Source organism: Adiantum capillus-veneris, chromosome 13 (genome assembly GCF_014529385.1).
Source record: "Adiantum capillus-veneris isolate H3 chromosome 13, ASM1452938v2, whole genome shotgun sequence".
Taxonomy (NCBI): Eukaryota; Viridiplantae; Streptophyta; class Polypodiopsida; order Polypodiales; family Pteridaceae; genus Adiantum; species Adiantum capillus-veneris.
This window is the reverse complement of record NC_140943.1, coordinates 143638558-143655285: the sequence shown is the minus strand read 5'-3', so window position 1 is coordinate 143655285 and position 16728 is coordinate 143638558. Positions and strand designations below refer to the sequence as shown.

Sequence of the window (16728 nt, the reverse complement as noted above, 5' to 3'; positions counted from 1 at the left end):
AATGCGCCAGATCACCTGTACAGCGGTCCCCTTGCGTCCCCGAACCTCCTGGGGGTATTAGGGTCCGTTTAGGGCCAAAACCCTAAACCTGCAAAAATACACAGCAGGCTGTAATTTACTGTTTCGGGCTCCGTTTCGCGTGCCGGTCGCATCCATAGCAAGTCCTCGAGCTCCCGCACCTGTAGGGCTACTTGCCCTTTGAATAGGACGAGATTTCTGGCGTGAAACCTCTCCGAATTCACCTGTACCTGCGGGGGGATTAGCCGCTAGCTAATCCAATACCTGTGCAAGAGGCTCTTGCCTCGGCAATCGCGCATGAACCCACACAACTGTACATTGGTCAAATGAAGAGCCCACTAGAGGGGCATAACATACTGCCAAAGGGGAGAGAGAGAGGGTAGTGCGTAGCGTGCAGGGCATCACTCCTGGAACCGCACTGTACATAGGAGGGAAAGCAAGCACTCCATAGCTCTTAACCTGTGACAAAAACTGAAAATGAGGCTCTCCCTTCTTCAAATTCAGCGCCACTTCTTGTTGCATGAGGCAAGTGCACCAGAATGTGCCACTTGGCACATTTACAAGCATTTTCCCGTTTCGGGGTTGCCGCCTAAAAATATCCCAACCGGTTGCCCAGTTGACTTCACGGCAGAGTAAGAAAATGTTCCCCTTGTCATTCCGGAGGTAATGACGCCAACACATTTTCAGGTCCCAAAATAGCAGTTCCCTAAATTTTAGGAGATGCTGCCATTGTATCTTTCTAGGTCATCCGACCCTCTTTGTACACTGTGGCCACACCCAAAATTGAAATGTAGCCTCTGTAGCAAAGGATTCCACTTTGGCTAGTCAATGACCCCACTTGGCTAACCATAGTCCTTGTCCAACCTTAGTGCTCTCTTGCCCTCAGGCCTGGACTCCCTCTGGACAGTTCCACACTAGCTATACAATGCAAGGCAGTTAGATTTCCCGAGGGGTGTTTCCAAAAAGTGAAAGTAAATAGATAATAAGAAAGAAATCAACAAAAAGGATAGATAGTAGTCACACGTTGGTGACACTCCGCATAAGCTGTATCAAACTGCTGGAGGAAAGTGAGGGCCTTTGTCTTATCCTCGAAACCACTGAAGGTACTGAACTTTATAGCTGCACCACCTTCTTTGTAAGCCTTCGGCTTCTCTAGTGCCCCCAAGTTGTCATACGGAATGGTCTGCAACATGGGCACTGTAGTAGGCATGATCGGCACATCTTGGCCATTCACATTTTGCATCAGAGGTGCGATATCTAGCTGCTGTCCAGAAAAACCAGCCATGCCAAAATGACCCTGTGGCACCCCAAACTGGCCCTGGTTGCAGTGAAAACCTTGTTGCATGCCGATACTACCATACATGGGGTTTGGCATAATGCCTTGCATACCCCCAAACACTGTTCCTGGCATGTACGGCTGACTTCCAGGCGCATAACCAGCCATACTTTGGAACACTGATCCACCCCCAAAATACCCAGGATGTACCGTGGGTGCTGGAAAAACTAATGCATAGCTTGGTATCCAGTTCCTTGTCCATTCAAGACAGCATGCTAGCTCTGAAAGGTGGCGGGCTGAACTAGCATAACCTGTGGAATAGGCACTCTAGCCACCTCTTCAAGCAGAGGAGGAACCTGTTTTGGAGCCCCTGACTCCGCAACATGCGAGTGTTCCCTTTCCTCCTGAGCCGAATGAAGTACCTGGGCTTGAGCATCAACAAGCTCCGTACGCGGCGTAGGTTGTCTATTTTGTTGTTGCACTAGTGGGGCTTGCAAGAACTCCATAAACCTTGGATTCTGCACCAACTGCGAAAAGACATTCACCGCGACAACTAACTGAGTCTTGAACGCATCATCCTCAAGTTGCCCAGTCATAAAGCCCTGTACTACTGGAGGGACATTCATGTTGACAAGAGGTACAGACTGACATGGCCGTGAGCTCTCGCCAATCTCGAAAACCATAAGGATCTCCTACCTGTCCTTTGAAGAGGAACCCTCTTCCATAATGCCCTTCCCCTTGTCGGCCATAGTGTAATCCCGCGTTCCTGCACTCTGTGTCATTACCCAAAACAACCGAGGCTCACTCTTTGAGGAAAAAGTGATTGATGTCCCGGCAACAGAACCATAAAACCGGCCCGTAGGGCGGTGGGCGTTGGCTTTCACCCGAAATTCTTTACTTTAAACACACACAGAGTACTTTGCAAAGGTAACCTGTAACGGGGATTAACACCTAAGTACACACACGGCTCGGAAGCTAGAATGCTCCGAGCAGACGCCGACAACCTATAGGCCCCAAAATTGGCGCCCCTTTCGGTATTTCTTTATTCTTTAACGGAGGGAATAAAACCTGTGATCTCCTACAAGCTGCCCGGCACAATCTAGGCTAAGAAACACCTGTTCTGGCCCAATTTTGGTAGCATAACTGTACTAGGACGCTTCATAGTCGGTATCCCCACGCAATAGGTGACTTTCCCGACGCATACGGACACTTTGCAAAACCTGGCGAGAATCTGCAGCACGCTGAATTCTCTGTTTTCTGCCCCGAAAATGCGCCAGTTTACTTGTACAACAGTCCCCGAACCTCCTGGGGGTATTAGGGTCCGTTTAGGGCCGAAACCCTAAACCTGCAAAAATACACAGCAGGGCTGTAATTCTCTGTTCTCGGCTCCGTTTCGCGTGCCGGTCGCGTCTGTAGCAAGACCTCGAGCTCCTGAAGGGCTACTTGCCCTTTGAATTGGACGAGATTTCTCACGTGAAACCTCTCCAAATTCACCTGTACCTGCGGGGGATTAGCCACTAGCTAATCCAGTACCTATGCAAGAGGCTCTTGCCTCAGCAATCGCGAATGAACCCACATAACTGTACATTGGTCAAATGAAAAGCCCACTAGAGGGGCATAACATAATGCTCATAGGGGAGAGAGAGGAGTGTGTAGCGTGCAGGGCATCACTCCTAGCACTGCATTGTACATAAGAGGGAAAGGAAGCAATCCATAGCTCTTAACCTGTGATAGAGAGCAAATGAGGCCTCTCCCAACATGAAATTCAGCGCCCTTTTTTCTGTAGGAGGAAAGTGCATGAAAAGTTGACACTTGGTGCATTTACAAGCATTTTCCCGTTTCGGGTTCGCCGCTTAAAAACCTCCCGACTGGTCACCCAGTTGACTTCGGGGCAGAGTAGTAAAGTGTTCCCCTAGTCATACCAGAGGTAATGACGCGAACACATTTCGGGCCCAAAATAGCAGTTCCCTAAATTTTAGAAAATGATTCCGTTGGGCTCCCTGTGGTCATCTGACCATCTATCCTCATTGGGACCGCATCCAAAAGTGCAATGTGGCCCAACTGTCGGATACTTTCTATTGGTAGTCACACCTTGACTTTAAGCCTTTATTGAGTTCACTTCCTAGTATCCACCAACTTGCTAAGTGCAACGGGGGGACCTATATGATCCTACTCTGAGCCTAGACATCCTCTTACCATACAAATTCAAGTGCCGACCACTGCCCATCTACGGGTGAAACTACCGTTCACATTGGCCATGCAATGTCCGACCGTTTGCTACTTCAAGAAGAGGGTCTCAAAAATAAAACAAAACCCATTGGAAAGAAACCAACAACTAAAGTTAGCATTTTCCACGTCCTTGTGACATAGTTAACAACTGCCACGTCCCTGTGACAAGATACCTACAAGACAGTTTTTTGAACGACCTTTGGTTTATTTAAGGTGATGCCTTTTGGCCTTACCAATGCTCCAACGACATTTAACCGAATGATGGACAAGATTTTTCGAGAGTACAGACTATTTGTTGGCACTTTCTTTGACAATATTATTGTCTTCTCCAAGGATGAGGCAAAACATAGAGAACATCTGCTACAGGTCTTTCAGGTATTACAAGATCACAAGTTGGTGATTAATGCAAAGAAAAGTGAATTTTTCCTACTCAAGATACACTTTTTGGGACACTGTCTCAGCAGAGCAGGAGTGCAGATGGACGCGGCCAAGATAGAGACTATACGTGATTGGTCCGATTTGAAGAATGTCCATGAAGTTAGAAGCTTCTTGGGTATGTTCTTACTACCGTCGGTTCATTAGAAAGTTTGCAGAGGTTGCTTCCCCTTTGCATATCTTGACACAGAAAGGAGTCCCTTTCTTGTGGGGACCCACACAGGTGACTGCCTCTCAGACATTGAAAGAGAAATTGACTACACGACAGTTCTGACTTTGCCGGATTTGCAAAATTCATTTGAAGTATATTGTGATGCTTGTGGTCGTAGTCTGGGTGCAGTCTTAATGAAAGAAGGCCATGTCCATTGTCATTGCCTACGAGAGGCGACATTACCTACTCGGAGCCGATTTTACGGTCTTCACACCAGAGTTTACGCTACTTCTTGTCACAGAAGCAGCTATTGGAAAAGCAGATGCGGTGGGCGAACATCTTGTCTCAGTTTCACTTCCAGATTGTCCATGTTCAAGGACAGAAGAACTTGGTGGCAGATGCTTTGTCTCGGAAGCCATTGCTTCTAGCTATTTCCGCGATACATCAAGAGCTTCGAGGATATGGTCGATCAGTATGCCACAGATACAGATTTTGCAGATATTTTCACTCGGATACGGAATGGGGAGATAGTGACAGGATATTCCATTCGGGATGGCTACTTGATGAAGAAAACCATGTTGTGCGTTACACAGCCATTAAGGGAAAAGGTTCTAACTGAATGCCACTATCCACCTTTTACGGGTCACCGCGGCATTGCTACCACCTTGAAAGGTGTGAAGAAATACTTCTTTTGGCCGAGATGCAAGAGAGACGTGGACGATTTTGTACGCAGTTGCTTGGTATGCCAGAAGGTCGAGTTTGACAGGCATAAAGCACACGGATTGTAACAGCCTTTACCCGTACCCATCCGCCCCTGGAAAAGTATTGCAATAGATTTCATTTTTGATCTCCCGAGAACACAAAGTGGGCATGATGGTATCTGGACTGTTATTGACAGATTTAGCAAGCAAGCTCATTTCATTCCAGTGAAGAAAACAGTCAAGCCAGTTCACTTAGCGAGACTGTTTGTGGCCTAGATCTTCAGATTACATGGCATGCCTGAGACAATTGTCTCCGACAGAGACCCTAGATTCACGAGTTTGTTTTGGAAGGCTATTTGGGAGAACATTGACACGCGGATGCAATTCTCGTCATCTTTCCACCCGCAGACCGATGAGCAATTGGAAATTGCAAATTCACTTGTCACAAAGTGATGACGTGGCTACCGACAGCAAAAACCCTAATTTCTGCCAGAAACCCTAATTTTCAGAAACCCTAACTGCTGGCTGAAACCCTAAAGTGGCTGGAAACCCTAATTTGGCGGCTGATATGCCACGTGGCAGCAGTGTACGGATTTCCGAGATTTGCGGCGCAGTTTGCGGAGGTGAAAAGTAGCCCGCATGGGCGACGCAATTTGAGAAGGATAGAGAGAGAGAGAGTTTATTGCTTTATTTTACTTACTCTGAGAGAGAGAGAGAGAGAATTTTTATTGCTTTTGAACTGAAAGCTTTTGGGACTCTGCTTTTGGGCATCCCTTGTAACCTTGAAATACATGGTTTAGGGCTCACTTCTCAGAGCATTTGGACGCAGAGTCTGAGAGTGAAACCCTAACCGCTCTTTGTACTTTGACATTGATTTAATACATAAAGAAATACCGAAAGGGGCGCCAGTCTTTGGGGCCAATATCTCTAGGCACGGAACTCCGCCGGGCCAGTGCAAATCTATTGTGATCTGTAAATTGTTTTGAAGTGGTTATTTGGTGCTGTGGTGATTGATTCTTGACTTGGAATGTCCAAGTCTGTTACAGTGGTATCAGAGCACGGCAGATTTCCCTTCTACGGGAAATCCGATCCCTAATTTTTTTCCGCGGCACCTATGGCTTCATGTAAGGACGAGTCGACTCCCTCTGCATCTGGAGATGCGGGTAGGGATCACAACGAAGATTCCGGAAGAGAATATGGCCCGCCTCAGCCTACTCAGGCGGAGCAAAGAGAGATGAAGCATCGTCAATTGATCGGCGATGCAACAAAGATGATGCTCAGTTTTGCGAAGGATCCGAAATTGGCAAAATATATGAGAGAGACTTCTTTTCAGAAAGTGCATGCGCAGTGGCAAAAAACCACTACACCACCCCTAAAACCCGCTCTCAAGAAACCTTCTGATCACAAACAGTATACAGAGAAGGAACTAGAAGAGGTGGTTGATGCACGGATTGCTCAGCTTTTTGACGCGTAAAAGAAAACCAAAAAGCACGGCAAAAAGCAGAAGAAAGGCACTGACTTCCCGGGTTGTTTGGGTCGTCAGTCGACATTTGACAAAGCAAAGAAACAGAAGAAGCGTGTTCACTTTGAAGAAGTACCAAGTTCTTCTTCTTCTTCTTCTGACAGTTCTTCTAGCTCTTCAGATTCGAGCGAAGACAGAAAAGGTAAAAAGCAAAGCAAGAAACAACGCTTCGGAAAGGGCAAGAAAAAGGCAAAGAAAGCTAAATCTCACCCAGAGACTAACAGTTCTACTGAGGACTCGTCTACAAACAGCTCAGATTCCGACGACGGAAACTTTTATGCGAACGAGAAGAATTTTTATAAAGGCAACCAGTATGACTTTCTCGAAGATAAAAGCAAGAAAGTCCGAGAGTTTAAGGAAGGTGGCCACTCGATCAAGTTTGATACTTTTTCAGGATACTCAGATGCTTCGAAGGCTTTGTCTTTTATACAACAATTTGACATCGCTTTCGCGGGAGGACGCTACTCAGAGCACTCCAAGATTCGGAGAGCTGCCTCTTACTTTAAGGGGAATGCTCGTACTTGGTGGTCCACGCTTCTTTTAAACAAGATTGCGCCAGTTAAATGGCTAAAATTTAAGAAGCTTTTTATTTCTTCTTGGTTAATGCAAGAGTATGAACGAGATATACGAGCTGCTTGGAACCATCTTCGGATGACCAAGAAAGATACAATCAATGCTTACTGTGAGAGATTCTGGAGCTCTTTTCTACCAGCCTCTTCATTCAAGAAGAACTCGTTCAGAGAACAGATTGAGCGGTTTACCTTGGGTCTACCTACAGAGATCCGAGATCACTCCTTGAAACAGAAGTCGGCTTCTATTCAAGAGTTGATGAGTCATGCGAAGCGGGGCTTTGCCATTCACTCTGGCAGACTGACCTACCCCACAGATGAGGCCATGACACAACGAGCCGAACAAACTTCTGGGAATGAAAGTAGAAAGAAAAAGAGCAACCCAGAGAAAAGGATGCACGACCCAAGCTTACTCCTCAAGAGCGAGCTCGATTCATCAAGGAGGGGAAGTGCTTTGGATGCGGGGAACATGGACATATCTCCCCGAAGTGCCCTAAAAAGGCACAGAAAGAACAAAATGATAAGGACGACGACAGGCCTAAGAGTTCGGAAGCAGCTGAGGAACGTGGACGAAAAGGCAAGATGAAAACACGACTAGTTCCAGATTATGTGGGTACCGATCCCAACACCATGGACGAGAGTACAGAACTTTGTCGAGCTTGGGGCAAAGTGAAAGATCAAGAGGCCTTGATCTTCTTTGATGGAGGAGCCAAGGCCAACTTCATTTCACCGGAATTGGCGGCGCGACTCGAGATCACTCCCAATCGGATGGGACCACTTGCGGAGGCTGTTCTAGCAGCATCCGGCAGGGACGTAGCCATTACACCTGTCATTGGCAAACTTCGGTTGCATTGTCAGGGATATTTGGGGCATGAGGACTTTTACATAATGCCTTTGGAAGGTTGTGATGTTCTCTTGGGAATTCCCTGGTACCACAAGAACAACGCCGTGGTCGACTATCAGGCGAGGAAAGCGACATTAACCACAGAGAAGGGCAGAACCATTGTACTTGATATAAACTTAAGGGCGAGTCTGTCCCTATTGTATCGGCTTCGGCCATTTCAAAATTAATGAAATCCAGTCTGTTTGTTTACTCGATCATTATAAAAGAATTGAGTGATGAGGATAGGACAAATATGTATGATCTTGATAAAGAACGCCAAGATTTTCTCCATTCTCATGCCGATTGCTTCTCAGAGGGCCTGCCAGGCGAGTTACCACCCGCTCGTCCTGAAGATCATACCATTGATTTGATACCTCGAAGCACATCACCGAACCGGCCACCTTACCGTGTGAGCCGAGCACAGAACGAAGAGATTATGAAGGGTCTTGTCAAGCCTAGTGCGTCACCGTATTGCTCTCCAATGTTGTTGGTTTTAAAGAAAGACGGATCTTGGAGAATGTGCATCGATTATAGAGCTCTCAACAAAATCACCATCAAGAACAAATTATTGATTCCTAAGATCGATGATATACTCGACAGGTTACGGGGATCCTCGTGCTTTAGCAGGATTGACCTGAAGAGTGGATATCATCACATCCGAATCGCACCGAGAGACGTCTACAAGACAGCCTTTCGGACTACTTTTGGGTTATTTGAGTTTTTGGTGATGCCTTTTGACTTAACCAATGCTCCTGCGACATTTAACCGGATGATGGACAAGATTTTTCGAGAGTACAAGCTATTTGTTGGCACTTTCTTTGACAACATCATTGTTTTCTCCAAGAATGAGGCAGAACACAGAGATCATCTGCTTCAGGTCTTTCAGGCATTACGAGATCACAAGTTAGTGATTAATGCAAAGAAAAGTGAATTTTTCCTACCAAAGATACACTTTTTGGGACACATTGTCTCAGCAACAGGAGTGCAAATGGATCCGGCCAAGATAGAGACTATAATGATCACAAGTTAGTGATTAATGCAAAGAAAAGTGAATTTTTTCTACCAAAAATACACTTTTTGGGACACATTGTCTCAGCAGCAGGAGTGCAAATGGATCCGGCCAAGATAGAGACTATACGTGATTGGCCCGATTTGAAGAATGTCCATGAAGTTACAAGCTTCTTCGGACTCTGTTCGTACTACAGGCGGTTCGTACGAAAGTTTGCAGAGGGTGCTTCCCCTTTGCATATCTTGACACAGAAAGGAGTCCCTTTCTCGTGGGGATCCATAGAGGTGACTGCCTTTCAGACATTGAAAGAGAAATTGAATACGGGACCAATTTTGACTTTGCCGGACTTGCAGAAGTCATTCGAAGTATATTGTGATGCTTGTGGTCGTAGTCTGGGTGCGATCTTGATGCAAGAAGGCCATGTCATTGCTTACGAGAGCCGATTGTTCTCTAGGCCGGAGATGACAGCACAGATTTATGAGAAAGAGCTTTTGGCGGTTATCCATGCTCTTACTCAGTGGCAGCATTACCTACTCGGAGCCAATTTTACTGTCTTTACAAACCCTCAGAGTTTGCGCTACTTCTTGTCACAGAAGCAGCTTTCGGAAAAGCAGATGCAGTGGGCGAACATCTTGTCACAGTTTCACTTCTAGATTGTCCACGTGCAGGGACAGAAGAATGTGGTGGCACATGCTTTGTCTCAAAAGCCGTTTGTTCTGGCTATTTCCACGATACATCTAGGAGCTTTGAGTATATGGTCGATCAGTATGCCACAGATACAGATTTTGTAGATATTTTCACACGGATACAGGATGGGGAGACAGTAGCAGGATACTCCATTCGGGAAGGCTACTTGATGAGAAAAACCATGTTGTGCGTTACACAGCCGTTGAGGAAAAAGGTTATGACTGAATGCCACTGTCCACCTTTTACGGGTCATCGCGGCATTGCTACCACCATGAAGAGGGTAGAGAGATACTTCTTTTGGTTGAGACTCAAAAAGGATGTGGAAGAGTTTGTACGCAGTTGCTTAGTATGCCAGAACGTCAAGTTTGACAGGCATAAGGCACAGGGATTGTTACAGCCTTTACCCATACCCACCCGCCCCTAGGAAAGTATTGCAATGGATTTCATTTTTGATCTCCCAAGAACACAAAGTGGTCACAATGGTATCTGGACTGTTATTGACAAATTTAGCAAACAGACTCATTTCATTCCAGTAAAGAAAACAGTCAAGCCGGATCACTTAGCGAAACTGTTTGTGGCACGGATCTTCAGATTACATGGCATGCCTAAGACGATTGTCTCCGACAGAGACCCCAGATTTACGAGTTTGTTTTGAAAGGCAATTTGGGAGAACATTGACACGCGGTTGCAGTTCTCGTCATCGTTCCACCCGCAGACTGATAGGCAATCTGAGATTGCAAATTCAGTGGTTCTAGATTTATTGAAGTCTTATATCTCAGATCACAAGACTCAATGGGAAAAGTACTTACCTTTGGTGGAATTTGCCTACAATAACATGATACGCTCTTCGACGGGGAAGGCGCCATTTGAGATTGTTGAAGGTGCTACGAAGGTTCCACCCTTCCTAAGGACGAAAGATAAGATTTTTGAAGCGGATGAATATACACGAGATTTGGATACGGCTTTTGCCAAGGTTCGCGAGACTTTGCAGAAGTCTCAAGAACGACAGAAAAAGGCAGCGGATCGCCATCGTCGCGACTTGAAATTGAAGGAGGATGATTGGGTGCTCTTACATTTTGAGAAGGCACGCCTTAGAAAGAAAAAGGGAAAGGAGACGCTTTTTCCAAAGCTTAGTATGCGATACTACGGACCTTTCCAGATCACTGAAAAGATAAATGATGTCTCCTTCCGATTGAAACTGCCAGATACTTGGAGGATTCACAATGCATTCCATGTGAGTCTCTTGAAACCTTTTAAGGGTGATGTGCCTGATGATGGGGAGCCTGATGAGCAACCCGAAGTGGAAGAAAACGAGGAGATCCTTGTTCGTGAACAAATTTTGGCACATAAGGATACGAAGACTAAAGGTAAAGTCCGAAGGCGGTTCTTAATTAAGTTCAAGAACTATCCTGCAGTGGATGCGAAGTGGATGGAGGAGGAGGACCTAGCAGATGCTCCTCATATTGTGAAACTTTACCTCGATGCTTTTGGTTTAGCATAGTCTACTCCAAACGGAACCCAGAATTCAGCTTGGCCGGAGATCTGGTGCAGTGGGATGCACAAGAGGGGAGTTACTCCGCTCCTTTGTCAACAGATGCCTTGATTTAGATACTAGAGTCACTGTTGTCTCTTTGAGCTTCAGGGATACTGAAAGCTGACAGTATTCTGCTGTATGACTTTAATGAAATGGAATTCCTAATTATGATACGGATTTGTTCTTGACTTCTTTTAAGTGCAAGAACTGAGAGACGAAATGACTGCAGCATTTTGATCTGATTGATCTCGAATAGACATGGTTGCAATAGGGGTTAGTCAATCGGACATCGATGAGGTCCCAATTGGACCTAGATGCGATTGCTAGCTACATTGCCGATAAATCGTGTTCTAAGATCCGAATGAATGTTGAATGTCACGTGATGTCCTGTGATGTCCTGTGATGTGATTGTCGATTTGGTACAGTGCTAGATGTGTGTTCCTAGTACGTAGGTACTAACAGTCAGTGTCTGCTAAGACGGTTTGTGACTTCTGTCGGTTTTGCAGGTGTAATCGCGGTCGATCACAATGCTTTCAAGAGGGGGGTATGTCACGAAGTGATGACGTGGCTACCGACAACAGAAACCCTAATTTCTGCCAAAAACCCTAATTTTCAAAAACCCTAACAGCTAGCTGAAACCCTAAAGTGGCTGGAAACCCTAATCTTGCAGCTGATATACCAAGTGGCAGCAGTGTACAAATTTCCGAGATTTGCGACGCAGTTTGCGTAGGTGAAAAGCAGCCAGCATGGGCGACGCAATTTGAGAAGGATAGAGAGAGAGAGAGAGTTTATTGCTTTATTTTACTTACTCAGAGAGAGAGAGAGAGAGAGAGAGAGAGAGAGAGAGAGAGAGAATTTTTACTGCTTTTGAACTGAAAGCTTGTCACAAGGCGGACACCACGTGCCAATAGAGAAGAGCAGACTGAACAAACTTTTAGCACTTCAATAACAACTGAACTGAAAGAGAGAGAGACGACACGCGACACGGAGTGGCGGAATTCCACCCCAGAGAGTATTGGCCCCAAACCTTGGCGCCCCTTTCGGTATTTCTTTATATTACATCATCAAAGTACAAGCCGGTACTCCAGACTCTGCACCTTCGTACTGAAGCATGCCAAAGAATAAGTCCTAGCCTCATATTTAAAGGCCCTTGGCCTAATAAGCAATTTACATGAAAAGCTTTCAAACTCAAAAGCTTCTGGTCCTAAAAGCAATGCCAAAAGCTGTCAGCGCAATTTACGGAAATCCGTACAGCCTGCCACGTCATCAACCAGCGCAAAACGCGGAAATCTGTACAGCCTACCACGTCATCATGTCAGCACAATTTTTGGAATTTGTCTGCTGCCTTAGGGTTAGGGTTTCTGGCAGAAATTAGGGTTTGCAGGTTTTAGGGTTAGGGTTTTCAGAATTAGGTTTTGCAGCAATTAGGGTTTCTTGCAGAAATTAGGGTTTGCAGGTTTTTGGGTTAGGGTTTCCAGAATTAGGGTTTCAGCAATTAGGGTTTCCAAAATTAGGGTTTAGGCCCCTCGGCCACATCTGTACGTTGACTCCATTCTTTAGGCTTTGACACGTCACCAGTTTGTTACAAAGCTTTTGGGGCTCTGCTTTTGGGCATCCCTTGTAACCTTTAAATACACGGTTTAGGGCTCACTTCTCAGAGCATCTGGACCCAGAGTCTGAGAGTGAAACCCTAACAGCTCTTTGTACTTTGACATTGATTTAATACATAAAGAAATACCGAAAGGGGCGCCAGTCTTTGGGGCCAATATCTCTAGGCACGGAACTCCGCCGGGCCAGTGCAAATCTATTGTGATCTGTGAATTGTTTTGAAGTGGTTATTTGGTGCTGTGGTGATTGATTCTTGACTTGGAGTGTCCAAGTCTGTCACATCAGTCCTACTGGATTTATTGAAGTCTTACATCTCGGATCAGAAGACTCAATGGGAAAAGTATTTGCCCTTGGTGGAATTTGCCTACAAAAACACGATTCACTCTTCGACGGGGAAGGCACCATTTGAGATTATTGAAGGTGCTACGAAGGTTCCACCCTTCCTAAGCACAAAAGATAATATCTTTGAAGCCGACGAGTACACACGAGACTTGGACACGGCTTTTGCCAAGGTCTGGGAGGCTTTGCAGAAATCTCAAGAAAGACACAAAAAGGCAGCAGATCGACATCGTCGCGACTTGAAATTAAAGGAGAACGATTGGGTGCTCTTACGTTTTAAGAAGGCACGCCTGAGAAAGAAAAAGAGAAAGGAGCGGCTTTTTCCAAAGCTTAGCATGAATACTATGGACCTTTCCAGATTCCCAAAAGATAAATGATGTCTCCTTTCGATTGAAGCTGCCAAAACTTGGAGGATTCACAATGCTTTTCATGTGAGTCTCTTGAAGCCTTTTAAAGGCGATGTGCCCGATGACGGGGAGCCAGATGAGCAACCCGAAGTGGAGGAAAACGAGGAGATACTCGTTCCAGAACAGATTTTGGCACATAAAGATAGAAAGATAAAAGGTAAAATGATAAGGCGGTTCTTGGTTAAATTCAAGAACTATCCCGCATTGGATGCGAAGTGGATGGAGCAAGAGGACCTGGCAGATACTCCTCAAATTGTGAACCTTTACCTTGAAGCATTTGGTTTAGCATAGTCTATTCCAAATTGAACCCCAAACTCAGCTGGGCGGAATTTGGTGCAGTGGGTATGCACAGGAGGGGAGTCGCTCCACTTCTTTGTCAACAGATTGCCCCGATTTTTGATACTAAAGTCACTGATGTCTCTTTTGAGTTTCAAGGATACTGTGAGCTGACAGTATTCTGCTGTATGACTTTATGAACTGGAATTCCCGATAATATGATACTGATTTGTTCTTGACTTGTCTACGTGCAGGAACTGATAGACGAAATGACTGCAGCATTTCGGTTTGAAAGATCTCGACAGACGTGATTGCAATAAGGATTAATTAATCGGGCATCTATGAGGTCCTAGGTGGATCTAGATGCAATTGCTAAATACGTTGCCGATTAATCGAGCAAGTAAATCGATGATTCCAAAGCAGGTCCAAAGGCAATAATCTGGAAACTATACAATTTCGAAATAACTAGCCATATGGCAACTATAAAAACTAAAAGCCAGGGTAAAAACCTCTCCTAAAGAGAATAAAAGTGCCCTAGCAAGCTAAGCAGAGAGAGGATCACAGCGGCTTCTGAAACATAGGCACTTCCACCAAGAGACGTTGGGCAGCTGGTAGAACCTAATAGCTCGAACATCGGGCATTATCCGCCCCCCCTCTCTCTCTCTCTCTCTCTCTCTCTCTCACATTATCCCTTCTCACCACACCCTTCTAATGCAATTTGACATGCATAGTATTGACTAAATACTACAACATCAATGCCCAATAGTGGGTGTAGAACTAGGTACCAAATATAGGCTCCCACACCATGCATACACACACAAGCATACATCAATACAAAGACCTACGCAATGAGTTTCTGTCGTAACTTTAGAGGTGGAGAGCAAACTCCATAGATTCACATTGGCATTGAAAACTAAGGAGACAAGTACATTGTCCCACACATATAACACGCGGTTGGATGAAACACATCCTTGGAAGAGACAAACAACCTTAGAAGGTCATGGCTCATAACTACTTTATCTTCTGGACAATCAGAGAAAAGATTGCATAAGTTTAAAAACTGCAAAATGTTATTTGAAACTCCATATCCAGAGGAAACAAATTTACAAAAGTAAATACATGCGATTGGCTGAAACACATCCCTGGAAGAGACAAACAACCTTAGAAGGTCATGGCTCATAAGGACTTTATCTTCTGAACAATCAGAAGAAAAGATTGCATAAGCTGCAAAGTGTAATTTGAATCTTCATATCCAGAGGAGACAAATTTATAAAAGAAAACCACAAAAATAAAAAGCAGATTAAGGTGCATTCTAAAAGAAGCCTTGGGTTATGAAAATTCAAAGCAAAAAAATGCAGATATGATGAAGAGCATCAGATATAGATATTATTTGCAGGCGACCCTTTTATTCAAGCAACATTCGCAACTAATCTTCTCGTGTCGGCATCAACAGCGTCTTCTTGATTTGAAATGCTTCTCAACACTCCCTGCTGTGACTGAAGCATAAATTGCACTCAAAAGGCATGGTTCACTCACAGCTAATCAGTAACCCATTTGAACTAACACCTCCTTGACTTGCCCTGCAGGGCACACAGGCTAGTGGCTTGCAGTCTGCCTCCTACTTCAATCATCAGCATACCCATTCTCGCAAAAATTGACCTCCTACCAACAATCATGAATGTAAGAGCCCTCAACTCTGCAGCATTTTACTGCAAAATCACGCCCTCAAAACCCTCTCATGCACCATCTGAGCCACATCCACTCCAGCCAGCAATCATGACATGTGAGAGACTTTAAGTCAGCTGTCGTCAACACTGCTGGAAGAAGCATGCTCTTCTTGAAGTCATCATCATCCTCATCCACACTGTCGTTTCTACTCGTCACTGCTGGCACAATAATGCTCTTCTAGCAACAATCTCGCTGCCATCGTATCATCATCATCCCGTATCCTTCCGCGTTACTGACCGTACTAAAGTTGGACGCTAGCAAACACAATCAGAGGTACACACACACCTGCGAAGTAGAAGAGCCACATCTCCCTCCGAAATGAATCCTTTTCCCGTCATGTTCTCAGTGAAGCTGCTCAGAAAATGTAAAATTATTAGATGAGCGGGGAAGACGTACGATTGAAAAGTGTTTTCGCAAAGAAGTTAGAAGATGTCCCATAATTTTTTCTTTAGGGGAATATGGAGAGATTCCCCTTCTCTTATATCTTTTCCCTTGGTTATCCAGTCGTTCTACATGCATCCATACGATGTCCTCTCTCTCTCTCTCTCTCTCTCTCTCTCTCTCTCTCTCTCTCTCTCTCTCTCTCTCTCACGTCTCTCTCTCTCAGCCGAACGTTTCTGCACGAAGCCTCTATCCCCTTGGGTGAGGGCGGCCCCTTTTTTTGGGAAGGGGGGGGGGGGGCGGTGCGCATCAAGTAACAAGCTCTACCTTATGCCCAAGCTTCGAAACATGTTGCCTTGCCATTGCATGAGCTGCTATGTCAGTGGTGCAAGATTCTCCACTCTCTACTTCAAGGCGCCTTATGCATTTGTCGAATGCAACGCATTCTCTGCCAACATGTGAGATTTCTTTCTTACATAGAGCTTGGCTTACATTTCTTTTTAAACCTTCTCACTTTAAGCCTTTGATTAAACGACTCTATCAAACAGTTGGACAGAGTTTCACTTTGTGTTCAATAGGAACAGCCTTTGAGAAGGCGTTACTAGCCCTATCTGTGGCACTGATGTCCTCCTTTGGCACTATGGGGAGTGGATCCATGTGTTAGTGCGTGCAGGAAGGGGGAAGGAGAAGAGGAGAGAAGACTATTCAGGGTAAACACACGGCTTGGAAGGAGTTGTGTGTGTGCTTTTTTTATTCTTATGTATAGGAGAAGAATACAAAAGGTTGGTAAGAGTTCGTGGGGGGGTTAGGGATGGCCACGGGGCCAGCCATAGGGCCTTTATCCAACAATCTCCCATTAAAAGCCCAATGTGATTGTAAGTGGAAACTAAAGCTGGTGCAACCGTTGTCGAAGGGCAAGGGATTTGAAAGGCGAGTTGGGTCAACGTCGGGCTGCTAGTTGTGAGAGAAGAGAGA

The 16728-nt window shown here is 45.3% G+C and overlaps 1 protein-coding gene across 1 annotated transcript in view; it reads right to left on the bottom strand.

Moving 5' to 3' along the window:
- The window catches only part of LOC147444999 (uncharacterized), an 86316-nt gene extending 70506 nt beyond the window's left edge, over positions 1 to 15810 (bottom strand). The window contains exon 1 of the mRNA XM_086527490.1: positions 15658 to 15810. Within this exon, the coding sequence (XP_086383616.1) occupies positions 15658 to 15710 (53 nt within the window). The 5' untranslated portion in view covers positions 15711 to 15810. The remainder of the gene's footprint in view (positions 1 to 15657) is intronic.
- Between the last annotated feature and the right edge of the window lie 918 nt (positions 15811 to 16728).